The sequence below is a fragment of the Musa acuminata genome, chromosome BXJ2-11, assembly GCF_036884655.1.
Source record: "Musa acuminata AAA Group cultivar baxijiao chromosome BXJ2-11, Cavendish_Baxijiao_AAA, whole genome shotgun sequence".
Taxonomy (NCBI): Eukaryota; Viridiplantae; Streptophyta; class Magnoliopsida; order Zingiberales; family Musaceae; genus Musa; species Musa acuminata.
The window spans coordinates 1,347,502-1,365,155 of NC_088348.1; the positions used below are offsets into that span (position 1 = coordinate 1,347,502).

At 41.0% G+C, this 17,654-nt stretch overlaps 2 protein-coding genes and 1 pseudogene across 2 annotated transcripts; 2 read left to right on the forward strand and 1 right to left on the reverse strand.

Annotated features, from left to right (window-relative positions):
- Positions 1 to 5,344: 5,344 nt before the first annotated feature.
- Positions 5,345 to 7,908, reverse strand: LOC135627356 (DNA-directed RNA polymerases II, IV and V subunit 12). Its single transcript, XM_065133431.1, has 4 exons — positions 7,769 to 7,908; positions 7,614 to 7,673; positions 7,409 to 7,501; positions 5,345 to 5,605 (listed from the first exon to the last, which is right to left on the reverse strand). The coding sequence occupies exons 2-4, from the start codon at positions 7,654 to 7,656 to the stop codon at positions 5,583 to 5,585; spliced, it is 159 nt and encodes a 52-aa protein (XP_064989503.1). The 5' UTR covers positions 7,657 to 7,673; positions 7,769 to 7,908; the 3' UTR covers positions 5,345 to 5,582.
- Positions 7,909 to 8,237: 329 nt separating this feature from the next.
- LOC135627704 (uncharacterized) lies at positions 8,238 to 11,765 on the forward strand (annotated as a pseudogene).
- A 1,045-nt stretch (positions 11,766 to 12,810) lies between these two features.
- LOC135627703 (uncharacterized) lies at positions 12,811 to 17,368 on the forward strand. The gene is made up of 12 exons (XM_065133886.1): positions 12,811 to 12,948; positions 13,022 to 13,287; positions 13,372 to 13,443; positions 13,536 to 13,594; positions 13,699 to 13,834; positions 14,151 to 14,247; positions 14,446 to 14,512; positions 14,811 to 14,909; positions 15,312 to 15,401; positions 16,336 to 16,490; positions 16,633 to 16,734; positions 17,072 to 17,368. Exons 2-12 carry the CDS (start codon positions 13,038 to 13,040, stop codon positions 17,181 to 17,183), a joined length of 1,239 nt encoding a protein of 412 aa, XP_064989958.1. The 5' UTR covers positions 12,811 to 12,948; positions 13,022 to 13,037; the 3' UTR covers positions 17,184 to 17,368.
- The last annotated feature ends 286 nt before the right edge of the window (positions 17,369 to 17,654 follow it).

A 17,654-nucleotide genomic window follows, 5' to 3' on the forward strand; every position in this document is an offset into this window, starting at 1 on the left:
GACAGGACCACAGAACGTGCACTCGAACCTTGTCTTCCACCTTTCCTCCGACAAAGCTTCCGTGCGCCATCTACAACCGAAAGCATCAACGGTATACTCACTCATATCTGCTAGCTGTGGGCACTTTGATCACCATGGCATAATCATCCTTCTTCTTCGAAGAACCTAAAATGAAGGCGATGGTGAAGGATCATAAAGCGTCAATATCTCTGGGGTTGTCGAAGGCTCGCTGGCCCCAAGAACAGTGGCCATTGTTGTCGCCGGCAGTGACCTGTGGGCGCCTTCCAGACTGTAAAGCTTCGTAACAGTGATAACAGGAGAAAGCATGGAGTTCATTTATGTGGCTGAATCTGTAGATATGCCTATAGATTATGCATATATAGGAAGGAGACCTAACTCTACTTTTGTGTCTTTCTCATCACTTGATGTATTATATGAGAAAGCGAGATAGAGTCCTAGGGGTGATGCAAGGTTGCTCCACACGCAACAGTTGATGCATGTAGGACATGTATCCTAATGATATATATATATATATATATATATATATATATATATATATATATATATCATGGACAAGGCAATATGATAACATGCAAAAGATACTGTATTCATCATATCAGGATACGTATTTTACACAAAGGTTATATACCTATTCATACACATCCATGCAGATTCATCAGTCTGTAAAGAAGGGAATATTATATATATATATTTATATATATATTTATATATCTAATGTAGGTGGTGTATCAGAATACGCGTATAAGTTGCATGACGTAGACAATTAAAAGTCAAGTCAAAGTACCCAATCGGCTGGGTTTTACTAAGTCACTCATTACGTGGTGAGTGCAACAGAGGTGCAAGGAAATTATTGCCATACAGGAAGGCATCACAGTAGGCATCTATATGAGGGTACACACCTTGTTATCTTCCGTGTAGTTTACTTGGGACTACCCTTGTCTCTCAATCCTCATCATCCCTTCTTATATTCCATGTCTCACTGGCTGTGATCTACAACCGAGCAGCAAAGGGGAAAGGAATCTACTACTCTCCTTCTTGCTGAAAAACTTGATGGATCTATTGATGAGGAAGCCAAAGGAGAAAAGGAAGGGGTTGGAAATGATGTATCAGATGGCAAAGATGTCCTTTTTGCTTCTCGGCTTGGTTTCTGCAGCACTAGTCCCTTACTCCCTCGACGTCTTCCGCTCTCTTCGCAGTCTCTGGATCCTCTCCCAGTTTGCCATCTTCGTCATCTGGAAGCTCTCCAGCACCAAGAACGGTGAAGAACATCGACCCAGCAATGTTCTCGACCTCACTCTTCCTACTCTAATCTCTGATGACTCACCGGAGACCTGGCTGGATGTCCTTCCCTCCCCGACCTCCGAGACTTGGTACGATGTCCCTTCCTCCCCACCCACTTCCACCACCTTCTCCTGCGCTAGTCCGTCCGAGACGGAACCCTTGCCGCCGGAGATCGAGAAGGTGATGATGGAGCCACCGGACGAGCATAAGACGATCGATGACACCTGGAACGCAATCATGGAGGGCGGTAAGCGGCCGGCGAAGAGTGCGCTGAGGCGACATCGCCGTGAGGAGCAGGGATCGGAGACGACGGTTCCCGGAAAAGGGCTGAAAGGGCCCGAGATGCCGAACGAGAAGGTTGCGCCGGTGGTGATCAATGAGGAGGTGGGGTGGAGGAGAAGGGAAGTCCTCGTGGTCGGCCAAGACGAGCTGTTCCAACGGGTGGAGACGTTCATCAAGAAGCACTACGACCATCTCAAGCTCCAGCGCGAGGAGTCGGCGCAGCGCCGCTTCTTGGAGAGGCTTCGTTGGCCCGCGTAGTACAGTCTCCAACGTCCCTATACTTCCTCCTTTTGTGTCTCATCCTACATCACCATTATTAGGCACGCATTCTGTTCTAAAGTTGTGTGTCTGCACGCGTCGCCATTACAGAAGTGCCGCTGATCTGCTACCAGTCATGGTGTCAAAGTTTTCTGTGTAGATAGCTCATGTAATGAGACCTCAGTGTAAATATGCTACTGGAAACTCTTCACTACGTGAAGCATCGTCTCTATGTAACTCTCCTTGTGAAATCTAAACGTAGTCGGACGTGCTACTTCTTTGCATTGCCTCAGCGCTCCATTGCTTCTCCCATAACCTAACTTTCTTCTCCTGTAATTGGTGAACGCAAAGATAATATGCACACAAAAAGGTCGAAGCATATTATTTTGGTCATGTTGTTCCAAAAACATCGGAGAAGTCACCCAAACCATCCAAAAACTTCTCCATCTAATTGAATGGGTTGGCAATTCCTAACTCTGGATCAAAAAGGGAAAAGGAAGAATAAGAAAAGCTTCCTTTTCACAAGCTTATCTTCTGCGAATTATCTCTCTTTCGCAAGATATATTTGCATGACTCGGTCAATCGAAAATGACATGTTGCATTTGTTTAGCATTGACTCTAGACCGAATGCTTTACGTGGGTTAATGATGGGGGTTCCCTAACCCAGGATATTATCTGAGTCTGATTAAGAATTGCTGGATTAGGTAGGGTTAGCTACTTGGTCAACTCTCACTGCTTGCCTGAGCCCTACTCCTTCAAAGAAGATTGGTCGTCACTTGTTCATGGTGATATCACAAATATGTCATCTGCAATCAAAGCTCGTCTTTCTTACTGAATCACCATGTTACTTTCTGATACTTTTCTTTATCTTCCACCTTTCAGGTGATGTTATTGCATTAAACTCACTTTCGTAATTACCCAACCAAATCTTAGAGTCTCTGTCATGTGTTGACTTATTCAAAGGTGATCAAGTAAACAGTATATTATATACGGTACATGAAAACGAACAGATATCAGAAAGTCTAGAAGATGAAAGATCAAACAATGTAAACAGCAGCAAAGATAGTTGGAGAAATTACTCTGAAAGTAGGCAATCTTTAGCATGATTGACTTGCATGCAGTCAAGAACAACTGATTTCATATGCTGGGTATGATAAGCATTTTTGGATTCTTGGTGTTAAATATAAGAAATTCAAGCATATAAAGACTTCTACATTAATTAGATATTCCTTAAATATCATATGTGTGGAAAGATGTAGGACTAATATTTTGATGAGAATTTTTTGAAGGATTTATGTGAAATGATGTGCAAAAGGAAAAGAAGCTTTGAGCTTTAGTTTGAGTTAAATTTAAGAAGCTTATAATTGATGTTCTTCATGGATGTCACACAAACCAGGTAAATTCTACGTCGACCATTATTTCTCTATGTTCATGTTGTATTGTCGATGCCCATGATAGTTCGTCTGGTTTCAAAATCAAGTAAATATGAGATGATCATTTCTCGTTTGTACAGCAAAAGTTTGCGACATTTGAGAGGTTAATTAATCTCGGCTGCATTAGCCAAACTTATTTTATACCAATCTTAAGGATGATATGAGTCAAACCTACCTGAAGTCCCTAATTTGACTCGACTCGACTCGAGCATATAGGAGGCTTTCATGTGTGGTTCAAAGACTATTAATGTGTCTCCTTATATATATTTACATTGCAGAAGTTTATTATTGTCTTAAAGCCATTCGGCGGACGAGTCGTTCGCAACTCGCCATCAGCTCGGAGCGTTGACGAGCCATGGAGTCCTAATCACTGCCCCACTGCTGCACCAGTCATTGATTAGCAGCATATCTACTACGATTCGGATGTAGACGTTTCCGAGGGAGGGGGAGCAAACACGGCGTTGATCTAAACGCAGAGGGGACGTCGACATGACGCAGGAGGAACTGAGCGAAAAATGACACTGAATTCTCTTGGCTGAGACAAGGGAGGAGGAGGAGGAGGAGGAGGAGGCCACCACGTAATGCCTTCGCCTTGGAAGAAATGCTAAATACCGTCTTGGGCTTTCAGGCAGATAGAAAAGGGATGTGGCTCGTTGATTCAGGGGACTTGCGCATGCTTTCGCGGTTGACCTGGAGTCAACGTGTTTAAGAGAACCTCCGGATTCTTTGTTTTCCTTTGACATGTAGTTCTTGTCGTTCTTGACATTGCTCATCTTAATGTGAATGAAAGAAGTTTTGGCATCTTAGGGAAGTACAGAGAAGAAACCAGTGTTTCTAGATCTTGGATTCTTTGTGGCGTTTAGTCGAAGAAAAGGAGCCCCCCCTGTTTACACATTGTCATTGTTGTTGTGCCATGCTTTGCCACTTGCAGCGACAGTTGACTTTGAGATACACTATTAGATCTCATGGACGTTAAGATAAGTTTGTGACGTAGCAACTAGTCGTCATCTATCTTGATCATGTTGAATGGCTTCCGAAAGGTCAAGTCAGTAACTTCCCAAGGAGCCGACACCAAACATCAATGTCGTTCTCAGCCACCCATCATGTAACCTGGAGTAAATACACAGGAAAAATTATGATGTGCACAATACAGCGATAGTTCTTTGTTTTTTTTTTTAATTGGCCAATGATTTTTAAAATAACAATGAGTGACCATATGAGTAGAATTATTGATCAGATTACAAATATATATTCTATGTCGGATACCAATAAGATAAAATTTATAGTGTCATTAGGCTTGTGGATGGATGTCGACTACAGAATCCACGACCAAATCTTGCATAGCTGACCGTACTTTAAGAAGGGACAAATTCGTCGTCTGTCATGTCGTGGGTTCTGTGACTTCCTACCGAGTTGAAATTGGCAGTAAAGCCACATTTCTGCTATGGTATCACAGTTCTACCAAAATGTAGACATTAGCAACAGATCTTGTTTAACATCATTCTTCAGTGTAATAGGCATTTCTGATGTGGTAGAACACCTAAGAAGATCAAATCCCGAATCCAAAAACAATCTCCTACAAGTTGCTTCAATCAAGCGATGGTGATTTGGAAGGCTACCAAATCTCATCTCAATCGCATCTCAATTACATATCGATCCGACAACATACCAATACGCGGACAATCCGCTATCGAACGAACCGTACTACAGTAATAAACTGTAGCAGTACTATAGTACTACAGTGATACACTGTAGAATACTACAGTAGGAGAAAATAGCTTGATAAACCTTGATATACCGTTCGATACATCATGATGTACCGCTCGATACGTCGGTACCGTATCATACCGAGCTTACCTCGAAGCACCAATACGATACGATATTACATACCTTGATCTCAATATTGTATCAAGGTTCTCAAACATGATGCAACCCTATTTAAAGATCACGTCCATTGAAATAAACAAGCATGAGTTCTGTGCACTCAGGCCCATTGCAAACAAATATATCAATTGATAGACGGAGATTACTTTGGAAGAGCACTTCAAAACTTCTAGTTGGAACCCCAGTTAATAAAAATGTGGCATCCCATAAACCCAAACCCAGTTTTGATCAGCTGGCACACAGGTATAACTTACAATCACAGTGACGGCCTCAAAAAGAAATCTTCAGTTCATAGTGTTTGCAGTCTATTTGTTTACTGGGTTTTACTAATCCCATGGTCCACAATGACATCAATACTGTATTATAAGTTCTTTAAGACCACCAACATATCAGATAACTCGCCATCCACAGGTTCTGTTATTCTCAACGGGCTTCATATTGCACAACTGCATCATTTGAAAAACAAACTATTAGTACAGGGAAAAGATTCATGGACATCGTTGCATCAAAAAAATGTCATGCAGGTATATAAACAACAAAAAATTGCTTTAAGGATAAAAACAAGCATATTCTTTGTTATCATTTCAAACCCATAATATATGAAGAAATGAAACAGTTTAAAGATGACTTCAGGCTTTCACCAACTTAGTTGCGTGATTCATACTTGATCCCATGAACATAACTGAAAACAGTGCCACCGGACAAGACAATTGAGTCGGCTTTAGTTCAATGATGAAAATCACTATATTCTTTTCTAATCCCACTAAATGAGACTCAGCTATCTCTGAAACTGTCTTGCCTAAAGTAACAGATTGCATGATTTGCTGCATACCGTACTCTGTACACTATGTTTACATTGCATAGGATAAATAAATTGGGGCCAAAGTTGCTGTCTGATGCATTTTCACATTATGACAATTTATATTTGAACAATGTTCAACTTTGACATTCTAAAGAAAAAAGGTAGCATCAGGCACATCAGTCAGATGCAAATACATACCAATTTCTTTTCAATCTAAGGGGCATACAACGATCATTCAACATTCTTTTATGTCTCTTCTCCATTTTAACCATTTCACCTTAACTCTACAGCTAATATCTTCATCAATCTCCAAAAACTCCAATTCTGTTCAAAATTATAGTTAATAAGATATTTAAAATCTTACTTCTATCACCTTTTTGACTATTTCTTTTGATTACACCCACAATTCTTCTCTAGATATTGCTAAAATTGCACTTCATAGTTTGATCTTAGTTTCACTTAGTCTAGAACTCATATAAGATTAATTGCCATTTTCAAGATTAGGCACTCTAGATGCAAAAGATTTACCTAGCTTAAAGCAAAGCGAGGATAAAAAAAAGGAGAAAGAACAATTCAAGTTTAAAATTAATCAATACAGATAGGGTCATGGAAATTTAATGCCAAATATTTATTCTATGCTTGAAGCTCCCAACTATATCCTTGTAATTTTATCTACCTTTTGCCTTGAATTATTGCACCTAAAATAAAGATATGCCCCATTTTTCTGTGTGCCAACCTTTGTTATGTTGTTTGGCATCAGTAAGCAGTGGCAGCTCCAAACTTAATATAGGACTAATGTAGTAAAAGTTTAAGCAGTATTAGTAACATCATTAAGAGAACAAGAATGCATTTCTCATCAAGTATCGTCAATAAGCTAGAACTGTAGAAAAAGAGGCAATCTAAAAGGAAATAGATGTACAAAAACAGGAAATTTAAATGAAAAAATAACATTCATACTCCATATACATGTTGTATGGGGATTTTCACTGTAAAATCCCAGATAACGATTTTACACATAAACACCAAATCTTTGAACATATAGTTGCTGGTATACGTTATACAAAAGCACCATAAAACAATTAAGAGCAAAGAGATGAATCATCATCAAAATATAGACTCAAAATAAGCAGATGACCAATGAATCCACTACAAAACAACTAGTTAAGTCATTTTTCTACCTATCCTTCAATTCATTTGCAAAAGCATAAATTTCCACACGATCAACCAAGAAAACCCACCAAAAAGAACAAATAATTAGGGCTGTGGCAGCGGTATCTATGAAAAAGACGATACAATTGACCAAGACATCAGAGTTACAACACCATATGTCAAAATATATTAGTTACAAATAGAAGCGGCCCTCCGCTCTTCAGCCATCAATGATCAACAAACTAAGACCTCGAGCAAAGGCAACACGAAGTCTAAAGGAAAACTGAATACTACATACCTCTCCGAGTGCGCTTCTTGTAAAGGATGCGATATCCACACTCCCTGCACTGTATCACGTCCCCAGGCTTCAGCGTGTTCTCCGCTCCACAATCTGCAATCATGTTCGTTCCAATTTTTGACATAATCAAGACCATCAAGCAACGGATAACATCACAATAACCAAAAACTACTTCGATCAAGGGAAAAAGAACAAGATCTTGCACCTCCACATATGTAACTAACAGGTTCAGGCTGCAGGGGATCCATGACTCAGGAAACAAAGGCTAGGGTTTGACCAGAAAACAAAAGAAAGCAACCGATCAGGATCCATCGAATAACAGAACGAAATCCAATTGATGAGCCATGAACTAAATCATACTCTTCTAGAGGAGAAAGAAACGGGATCGTCGAGCGCTCTAGGCTTGCGGCGACCAAGGACAGAACTACCGACGGCAGCCAAGGCGTGTTTTGGTCAGCAAGCCGCCGCTTACCTTTATAAACCGGGAAAGCGTGACTCGGGCTAACCCGGGATGACTTACGAGCGAACCGGTCGAGCCAACCTGGTTAGAGTAATATTGATAAATCTATTTTATTTGGTTACCCTTGAGACCTACCTGCCTTATGATTGGACAGATAGAGTAAGTCCCAATGGTTATCCTTCACATTCTTCAATGACATAGCGGGTACCGAAAAGGTGATGTGTGTAATGGTAAGGCAGCTTAGGACTCCTGCCAGGCGGGGAGGGGAGGCCACTCCTTAAGAACACAGATTAGGGCTGGGTCTCCACACTGAAACCGTAATCCTCCCTCTTTGTGGGTGCCTCTGTTCGTCTGATCTGCAACCTTCCGAAGGAGGGGAGAGTGATGGTCTGCATTAACGATGCCTTCACTGACGATGAGCTCTGAGCGGTGCTCGCGCGGCTGGAGGAGGAGGAGGAGCGGACCTTTTCGGGCTTGTCTGCAAGCGCTGGCTCCGTTTGCAGAGCTCTGAAAGTCGCCGACTCAGGGCCCGGGCTGACCCTGTCATGCTCCGCCGAATGGCCGACCGGTTCACGGGCCTCCTGGAGCTCGACCTCTCTCAATCCGCCTGGAGTTCGTTCTACCCTGGAGTTACCGACTCAGATTTTGCTGTCATTGCTGCTGGATTCCGGAAATTTCGTGTGATTGATCTCCAGAACTGTAAAGGTGAGTTTTTTTCTGCTCAGTCGATGTGATGGTCTGTAGTTCAATTGTTTGGTACAGATTCTTGTGTGGTTGATCATGTCTACTTATTGAACTAGTTAAAATAAGAACCTTATTTGGAAGACGACTACTATGTTCCGGAGCATGGTCAGCCCACGGTTTTCACTTTGTTTGCACATCGTTGTTAGCAATCAATGGTGGGCGGAAAAGTAAAATAAGAACCTTGCTTGGTTGTAGCATCTGCGCGGAATGGACCTCGTGTAATGGCCAATGGTGATTATTTTGGTGACTTATGTAAGAAATTGTTGTCTTAGACAATATACAGCATATTATTTGCTTCTAAATGGTCCATTTAAAAGGTGATTTGTGCTTTTCAATGGTTTCGAATGTGTGATACGTTTAACTCCTTTGTGAGAGAAAGGAGGTGTAAGAGTTGATTTTGGGTTGTCCGAGCTGGAGGCCAACTTAGATCCAACCTGATTCCTTCTCGAGTCGGTCTTAGGGAAATTTGCCAAGCTGGATGTTCAATCCTTGTAAAACTAAGTTGGGGGAGAGTCTCGATAATGCCCCTCCGACCTCAAGTTAGACCTCGGGTTGTTATATTCACTTGTTATGTTGGTTGAAATTGCCATAAGTTGGAGCTAACATCGAGTGGTTCTACCAGTTTAGCTTGACCATATGTCAACCGATAACTTGGACACGTGGCGAGGGAGCCCTTGCTGGGTAGATGATGAGAATGATGGCATGGAGTGCTGACGAGTCAGCCACATAAGCTGTCGACAGGGCCACCATGTCACTCTTGCTCTAATAGGAGGTATAATTTGGTGTAAAAATGTCATTTTTGGTTATGATATAAGATTCGACTTCATGCTCTAGACATGGCAAAACTTTAGGAAACACTGATTGCGATAACTTTGGCAGTCATAGCTCTTTGGATGCTCAAGCGTGCACCTTTGTAGTTTATTATGGTTCATTTACCATTAATGCATTGTGAACTATTCTTTGTGTCATTTTACTTGATGTCTTTAAATTCGAATATCTTGTCATACAATTGATTTTGTTTCAAGTGTTTCCCCTTTAGTTTTACCTCTGGAACTTCATGATCTTATATGATGATGCTTATGACACATGCCAGTTATTTTAGTTGTCTGTGATTACTGTTGTTTCTCCATGATGTTTTATCTATATTGTATCAGTGACAAACCTCATTGTCTTCTTTATTAAACTGACATGCAACCTTTGGTAAGTTAAATATTATAATAGAATTTGTCATCGTGTCATGTTCTTCTAGGATTTTACTTAATTCAGTTATCATGAGAAAATAGGTTATTTTGCCCTGGACTCTAAGAGTAATATAATCTATCTTCCTTCTGTTCCACAGGTGTCACTGATGTTGGGAAATGGCCTCTGATCCATCCTGTCCCCTGATGTTTCCCAGTGCAGAAAGGTTACAGATAAAGCTATTGCTTTGGGTTTTTCGGATTTGAAAAGGTTGTACATAACAGGATCCAGATCTGTTACAGATGAATTATTAAAAGCTCTGTCTAAGAGCCGTGATACGTCGAAGATATAGGGTTGGGTCGATATATAAAGGTTTTAGATGTGAGTAAATTGATGATGTTGGAGTTTCAAGAGTTGCTGAGGTTGCATCATCGTTGTTGAAAATTCTGAAGCTGTTGGACTGTTTCAGGGTTGGCCATGAATCCATATTTTTCCAGGGTTCACTTCTGCCATAATCTTGAGACTCTCGTAATTGATGGATGCCGTGATGTTTCGGAAGAATCCATAAAATCCCTGTCACCTGCTTGTTGCCACAGCTTCAGGAGTTCCAAGGATGGACTGGCGTTTGAACATCAGGCTCATCCTTGATATGTGTGCTGTCAACCTATAGACATCTTGTGGCTCTTGACAAGGGTTGGCTGTGACACAGGAACAGATTCGGCTTTACGGTCATGGGCAATGGGTGTATTTGAGTCCCAATTGACGGTTTTAAAGATGAGCAACCGCATGAAGATCACAATTTCCGGTGTAGGCTCGATATTGCAATCTTGCAAATTTCTGGATTACCATGAGCTGCGATCATGCCTGCATATCACAAGGTTGGGTTGCCAGTAAGCTGGATTGCTGTAAAACAAACTATGATGGTTGCCTAGGTGAAGGTACTGAAAAGAAGGTTGATGTCTTGTTTTAAGACCTAGACGAAGACGATGGAACTCTGATTCCCCGGAGGTGCTTGCCTGCGAGGTCATGTGGCACCATCAACTGCCAATTATTTGCAACCATGAGAAAGCAAGTGCAGGTTCTATCAAAATCTCCAATAATTATTATCTCTTGGGTATGTCAATATTTGGAAGCTAGAACTTATACCTATCTCGATTCAGCTCAATGTTCATAAGGATTTCATTTAGAAACTGGAACTTGTGGATGTATCGTTGCTGCAAATATGGACAGGTGGGTGGGCCGACACCAGCTAACGTGATCCTCTCGTGAGGATGAAAGCCAACGGAAGTCCGTGATAGGTAAAACCTGCTGGGCGGGGACCACCGGACCCGTGGACCTGGAGAACTTACCGATCACACCTCCTTTTCGTACGTGTCGATAGGTGGACGGCCGGATGTCTGCTTCAACGCCTTTTTGAGGCCCAACATCTGATGGCGTAGTTCGGTCGCGCCCGCTGCCCGGGGGAACGAGCCTCGACCACCCACGTGAGAAGCACGAGGTGGCGGACCTCTCCTAGCTGGCCGCGTGGCCATGACTCCATCCGTCGGGCCACGCGTACGGTCGAGGAGGATTCACCGGAGGCGGTCCCGGCTCGGATGGGGTCGCTCCTTCTCCGAGTGCCGACATTCCCCGCGACTGGGGTCACGAACAGGGGATATCTTTGCGCCTGTCACCGGGAAGAGGGACGTGACGTCGGGGCGGTGAGCTGGGTCGTAACATATGTCGATGTCACCACCGTGGGGTCCCTTTTATAAGATTAGCACGTAGGGCCATCGCCCTCTTAGTTTTCGAAGATGATGAGAAGACACGTCTTCTCATGCGCATTAAAAAGGGCGTAAGGTGTATCCACGGGCATCATTTACTTCATTGTGGAGTAATTGCATCGGACACGCAGTACATACACCACTGGAGACTTGTGTTGTTTTGACATCACAGAACAGGCCACCCACATTATAGCGTGATCTTTCTGCTGTATCATGGCATCAGCTGGACCACACAAAAAATGGATTTCCAAGAATAATAGCAATTGAAGAACTTGCAGATGTCGTCATGCCGTGTTCTTGGTGGTAGGATCTGGTCACAAATCGACAGAAGAAGAATTCGATAACTGTCGTCATGGTAATTTGTGATGGGAAGATTGGGCGCACAGTGGTAGAATTCTTTGGATCTCAGTCAGCAACAGCAACAGCACAGGAGAGTCGTCCAGCCAAATACTACCTTTATATGAGCCACTCGGGCGCCGACCTTTTGGACTCTCTAACTCTTCTCCCTCGTCGCTCTGTTCTCTTCGCTACTCCGTCCATCCTCGAAACCGGGATCGAAAACGAGATCCGATTCACATGTAATATCCATTCTTATGATGACTTCTTTTGAATCTATCCTCGGATGTTTATCTGTTCTTTTTCTGGTTTTGTAAGGTTTTTTTTTTTCTGTCTTGGATGTTTCTGTGAACACGATTGGGAATCTTCTGCTTGGGATCAGATGAACAGCTTCAAAAAAAGAAAAAAAAAATTTAGAGAAGTGTAAAGTTTATCATCTTTTCTGGCTCAGCTTGTTCCTTGTTTTGTCTTGTTTCCCTGGTTTTCCAACACAAACCTGTGACTTAGATTTCAGGTGGCAAACTTCTCCAAACATGTTTTAGCTTTAGAGAAAAAAGGTCACTTTTTTCTGGTTCAACTTGCTTTTATCTTTTCTTGTGCTTTCGAATCATATGCCTTGTTCTTGGGGGCAATTTGCATTGCCACTTATGTCTGTGTCTGGCTATCTTTTCTCCTCTCTATCTTCATCGGTGCTCATCTGTTGCTCTGACTTGAGAAGCAATTATGCAGTGTGCTTATCTTATCATATGGTTGGCTGGAAAGATAAAAGAGATGGACGGTGCTGCCTTGCCACTTTGTCAGCAATGCTCGTGATCTTTTGGACCACTTTCTGGAGAGATTACATGTGAACGAGCCCCATGAATCACCTACCTGTTGGTTGCATTCAATCTGCCCACTCTTTTATCAGCTAATCTGTGAGGCTTTACATCCGTATCTTCCTTTTTCAATGCTACCCTTCCCTTAGCAGTCACGTAACTTGACATGTTTTCTTGTTGACACTGCAAATAGCACTTCGATTTGTCTCGTTTCCGAGAATTTCTATGTGTTCTCACTGCATTGTAAGCAGATTTGATGGAATCTTTCTTCTTGTTGTTCATGTGCCAAGACTTCCTTTCTTGCCTCTTGTTGCAGAACTAGATTTGTGGAAATGGGTTGTCTGCTATCGACTCCCGGGGAAGCCAGTCCATTGAGAAGGGCTGCAAGTATTGGGGAGGTGGCCGTGTTTGTGCCCGGATTCCGCATCCCCGAAAGCGTAGATTTGTCTCAGCCACTGGGTGATTGTTTGTCGAGAGGCCTTCTCGATCGCCTCTCGAGTCTAAGAACTCGTATGGTCACCATGGCTGCTCAAGAAGCACGACGGTTCACAAAGCCAAGGAGAATAACAACTACAAGACATGGTTTGTGACTCCGGGATATGCATCTCTTCTAGTTCGATTTGTAGAGATAGTTGCGACGCTATAATGCATTTCATTTGTGTGCAGGTTCTGCCTTGAGCGAACTTTTGCGTGCTCTTGAGGATTACTTGCCTGTTCTTCTGGGATTAGTGAAGGATGGTAATTGAACCAGTCACCTCATAAGGTTGTAGCTATTTGTTTGTGCTTGTGGTTGCAGCATGCTTACAGAATCATGAAATTGATTGGTGTAGGTTGCCAATTGAGAGACAAGGTGCCGTTTGTGTGGATTAACCAGGAAGATGGTGCAGAGGTTAGTCGGTATCTTTTGACCTGTTAGTCCTCCTGCAAGTTGATTTCCTTGATTAAGATCAAGAAGACACTGAGACTGATTTGTTCTGCTAATTCTCTATGAAGGAAACTGCCATGACAAATGCTTGGTATGAGGTGTTGTCTGTGCTACATTTGATGGCTATGCTATCTTTGTTGCAAGCCAATAGGTTGCTTCTTCCCAAGATATCCAGCGAGGGTTATCAGCTAAAGATATCTGAAGGTGGGTAGCAACAGTAGGTCATATGATTCATGGATCCTCATCTTGTATCACAAATTTATTGCATACACGATCGTGAATATGTTATGATGTGAGATTTTGAACCTTCATTGTGGAATTTATTATTTGCTTGGAAAGTCATGGAAAGTTAGTTTTTTAAGCAATTCCAGCTTCTTTTCTTTCTTATGGCTTCATTTATCGATAAAAGAGTATTAACGAACATGACACTGATGAAGTTGCACCATGAAACCTACTCATTTCCCATTGTTTGTAGAAGATAATTGCACAAACTCATTTTTTGCACTGACATTGACTACAGAGAACAGAAGAAAATCGATTGATATTTTGCTGAAGGCAGCAGGGTATTTGGATTGTGCCATTCGACATGTGCTCCCTCAAATAACTCCAGAACACAGGTTTATTTATCTTGAGGTCCTTCTCATCACCAACTTCATTGATAGCCACTTGTCTAATTATCTTATGAATCATCAAGCCTCTTGGTATTCTGTTTTGGGGATATCCTAAAACTTCAAACATGATATATATTTTATTTTTTTCTCATTTTATTGTGTGAATATTCTGAGTTTTCTTTTTTTCTTTTCAATATTGTGCAGGAAGGACCTTCCACTGGACCTGGAAGAAGGAGTTCTTCGAGCTCTATGTTTGCAAGCTCTGGGACAGGTACTTCTTGTTCACTGTTGTCATTTGGCGTGCAATTAACATAATGTTCGAACACTGTATCCTTTAGAGAGCAATCAAAGCAGCTAATGGCCTTTCATTATGTTGCCAATGTCTGCTTTTAACAATCACATGAACCCAAAGAAGTTGAAGAATGCACTAATTATCAACTCACAGCAAGTATGGCTGACACATGCAAGTGTGCTTAGTTTCAATTCCTCTCACAAATGAACAATTTTAATCAGGTAGGGAAACTAATTTGCCACTGGCTCACTCATTCTCCATTTTATGTGGTTGACAGTGTGTTGATATCCAGCTTGGGATGGCAATAGATAGTCCCAAGGCAACGCTTGCTGTGAAAAGGCGATTAGCGTGTGAAATGGTCAATTACTGGCATCAGGTATCAGCTATAAACTCTTCCATGTCTGACTGATATTAATTCTTTGTTGTTTTCCTTGTCCAGATTAGCTTCATCTTTGAACTCCTCTGAACTGGCTGTACCAAACTGACATTGTACATCTATAATCTATCTTATGTAACCCTGTTGCCTGATATAGATTGATAATTAAAAGTGATGCCCATTCCTAAATATGGCATCTTCCATTTGTGTTTCTGTAAATAAACTATACGACTTTATCTGTTGTTCGGTTCGATATTTTTCTCAGTGCTTGTATGTCCCTGATCTCTGGAATTCGTTCTAACATTTCCCATTAAATTCCATTGCTTCACTGGCAACGTAGTCAATGCTGAGATATGTGTGAAACTCATGTGAAATGTCCTGGACCTATTCTAATGTTTATAGGCTCAGAACAACATGGCAAAGCTTCCTTCTACAGATGGCTGGGCTAAAAAGCATCAACTCTTTATTAAGTGGAAATATGCTGAAGCAAAGGTACGTCCTGCTTCTTTTTTAACATGTCCATCACGTATTAAAGTTAAAGGTTTTAAGACATGGATGGTGAAAAGTGTTATTGTAATTGTTTGTCTATATTCAGTTGGCCTTTTTCTCCTGTAAAAGTCTTTGTAGAATACAAATAGTAGCTCAAATGATGTATGAAGACACTTTATCCTAACCATCCAAGAAAGGAGATTTGTACATCATATATAGATATATTTATCCTACAAATATGATCTCCATTTGACTGCTTTGATTTTAAAGAAAGGAAAAGGTTTCTTGTTGTGAAAGCTCCAGAACTGAAGTTCTGGTCATTCAGCTAGCAGAAGCTCCTTCTGTTGCTTTCCCTCCACCTTCAGGTCTTGAACATATTAAATAGAAGAGATTGAATTAGAGATGACGATAGGTGAAGAATTAGTTTTTTTTTACATGAAATATTAAAATGATCTAGGAATTTGCTTGCACCATATAATTTAATTATACTCATCATTTTTCATGTTCATGGGTGCCTAATGGTCAGCTGGACCAATTGCTTCATTACTAAGTCTCAATGATCGACCAGAGTTAATGAAACTTAAACATTATGTCAAACGGTTATAATAGTGATGACATCTCAATTAACTTGAATCAACTCTCAAAGTGTGTTTAGGGTTCTCTTGTAACTGTCTGAGTGCCAGACATGACATGAAACTCAAATTTCAAGTACTCCAACAGTGACATTTTTTTTTCTTGACTGCAAACATTTGTTCCAGAGTGTTGGCTTGTTTTGAAGAAACATGTGGGGTATGTATTTATTTTCTGATTTCCATATAGCTCATTGTTCTTTCATTTTGCTTTTTTTAAAGGAGAAGCCAAACAACTCGCTATGTCTTTTCTTTTGCTTATTGCTGCTCAAGCATATATTTGAATACATAATTTTTCAATATAACAGGCTGCTGCATACTATTACCATGGACTGATACTTGATGAGGGCAACACAGAGAAATCCCATGGAGTGGCAATAGCTGCTTTGCAAGCATCAGAAGAGTATCTGAAGGAAAGCAAGAAAGCTTGTGAAACTTTCAATTCAACACCTCCTACATCAAGGTTTGTCAGCCATTACCCTCTCTCTTGCATTTAATACATCAGCATTGATGTTGTCACTAACATATAGGACCAGAATTAGTACCTTAGGACAAATCATTACATATCTGGATCAAAATCTAAGCTTAGTATATTCTCTCTGCAGGAATCCCCCTCTTTGGGGATCTATGAAATATCTGTCTGAGAAGATTCCTAAAGATGCATCAAGTAAGATACGAATCAATCAAGATCTTTACAGTGAAGAAAGGTAATCATCTAGAGTTGATTGTGATGTCAAGCTAGTTATAATGGCATTTCATTCCAATTCTACAACTAGTAAACTGCACTTTACCGTTAATTTTAGGGTTGTTCTTTACCAACACATTCAAAGACTTGTTCCTGAAACCGATTCTTCATTGTTGCCAAATGAAGTTTTGCATCCATGAGATGGACTTTAGTATTGCTAAAAGCACCATGCAATTCTATTATAATAAGAGAACAACAAAAAATGGAAACGTTTATGTTGATTCAAATCATGATCATTAAACATGAAGTGGATTTTTTGCAGCCTGTGAAGAAAGTATGCTAAATGTTTGTGTGTGCAGGACATTCAAGACGGCACCAACTTTGCCAGATTTTGCGTTAGCACTAAAGCCTGATGACTACCAACTCCCTCCGTTGGATCCCTTATGGAACAAGGAGGATCACCTCTACTAGAAACTAGCAAAGGGAGAAAGCATGGAAAATATGTCAGCAACATGTTCTTCAGCAACGATCATGCTATATAGACTATTGGATGGAAACCAGTTACATGTGTACATTATTTGTTGTAAGATGGTGTCCATTTGAAGGATGTTGATAGTTCTTTGCCAATGAGGAAATCAAATATTCTTTTCTTTTGACTACAGCTTTGTCAGTGACTTAGATGGCTTTCTTCTCCACTGTTCAATAATAATTGGCTTGAATAACTTTAAGCAGATTTGTTTTCTGATAGAAATTATAGTTAAACCTTCCTTTATTATTATTATTATTTTGTTTTCTCTCTCGTGGCAATTCTTTTGTTTGTCACCTTACAATTTCTTTTCTAGATCTAAGCTGTATAAATCTGAATTGTGAACACTGTCATGCTAGTAATAGATTGAACAACATGATCAAATATATAAAATGACCCCACAAACCTGTTTCATG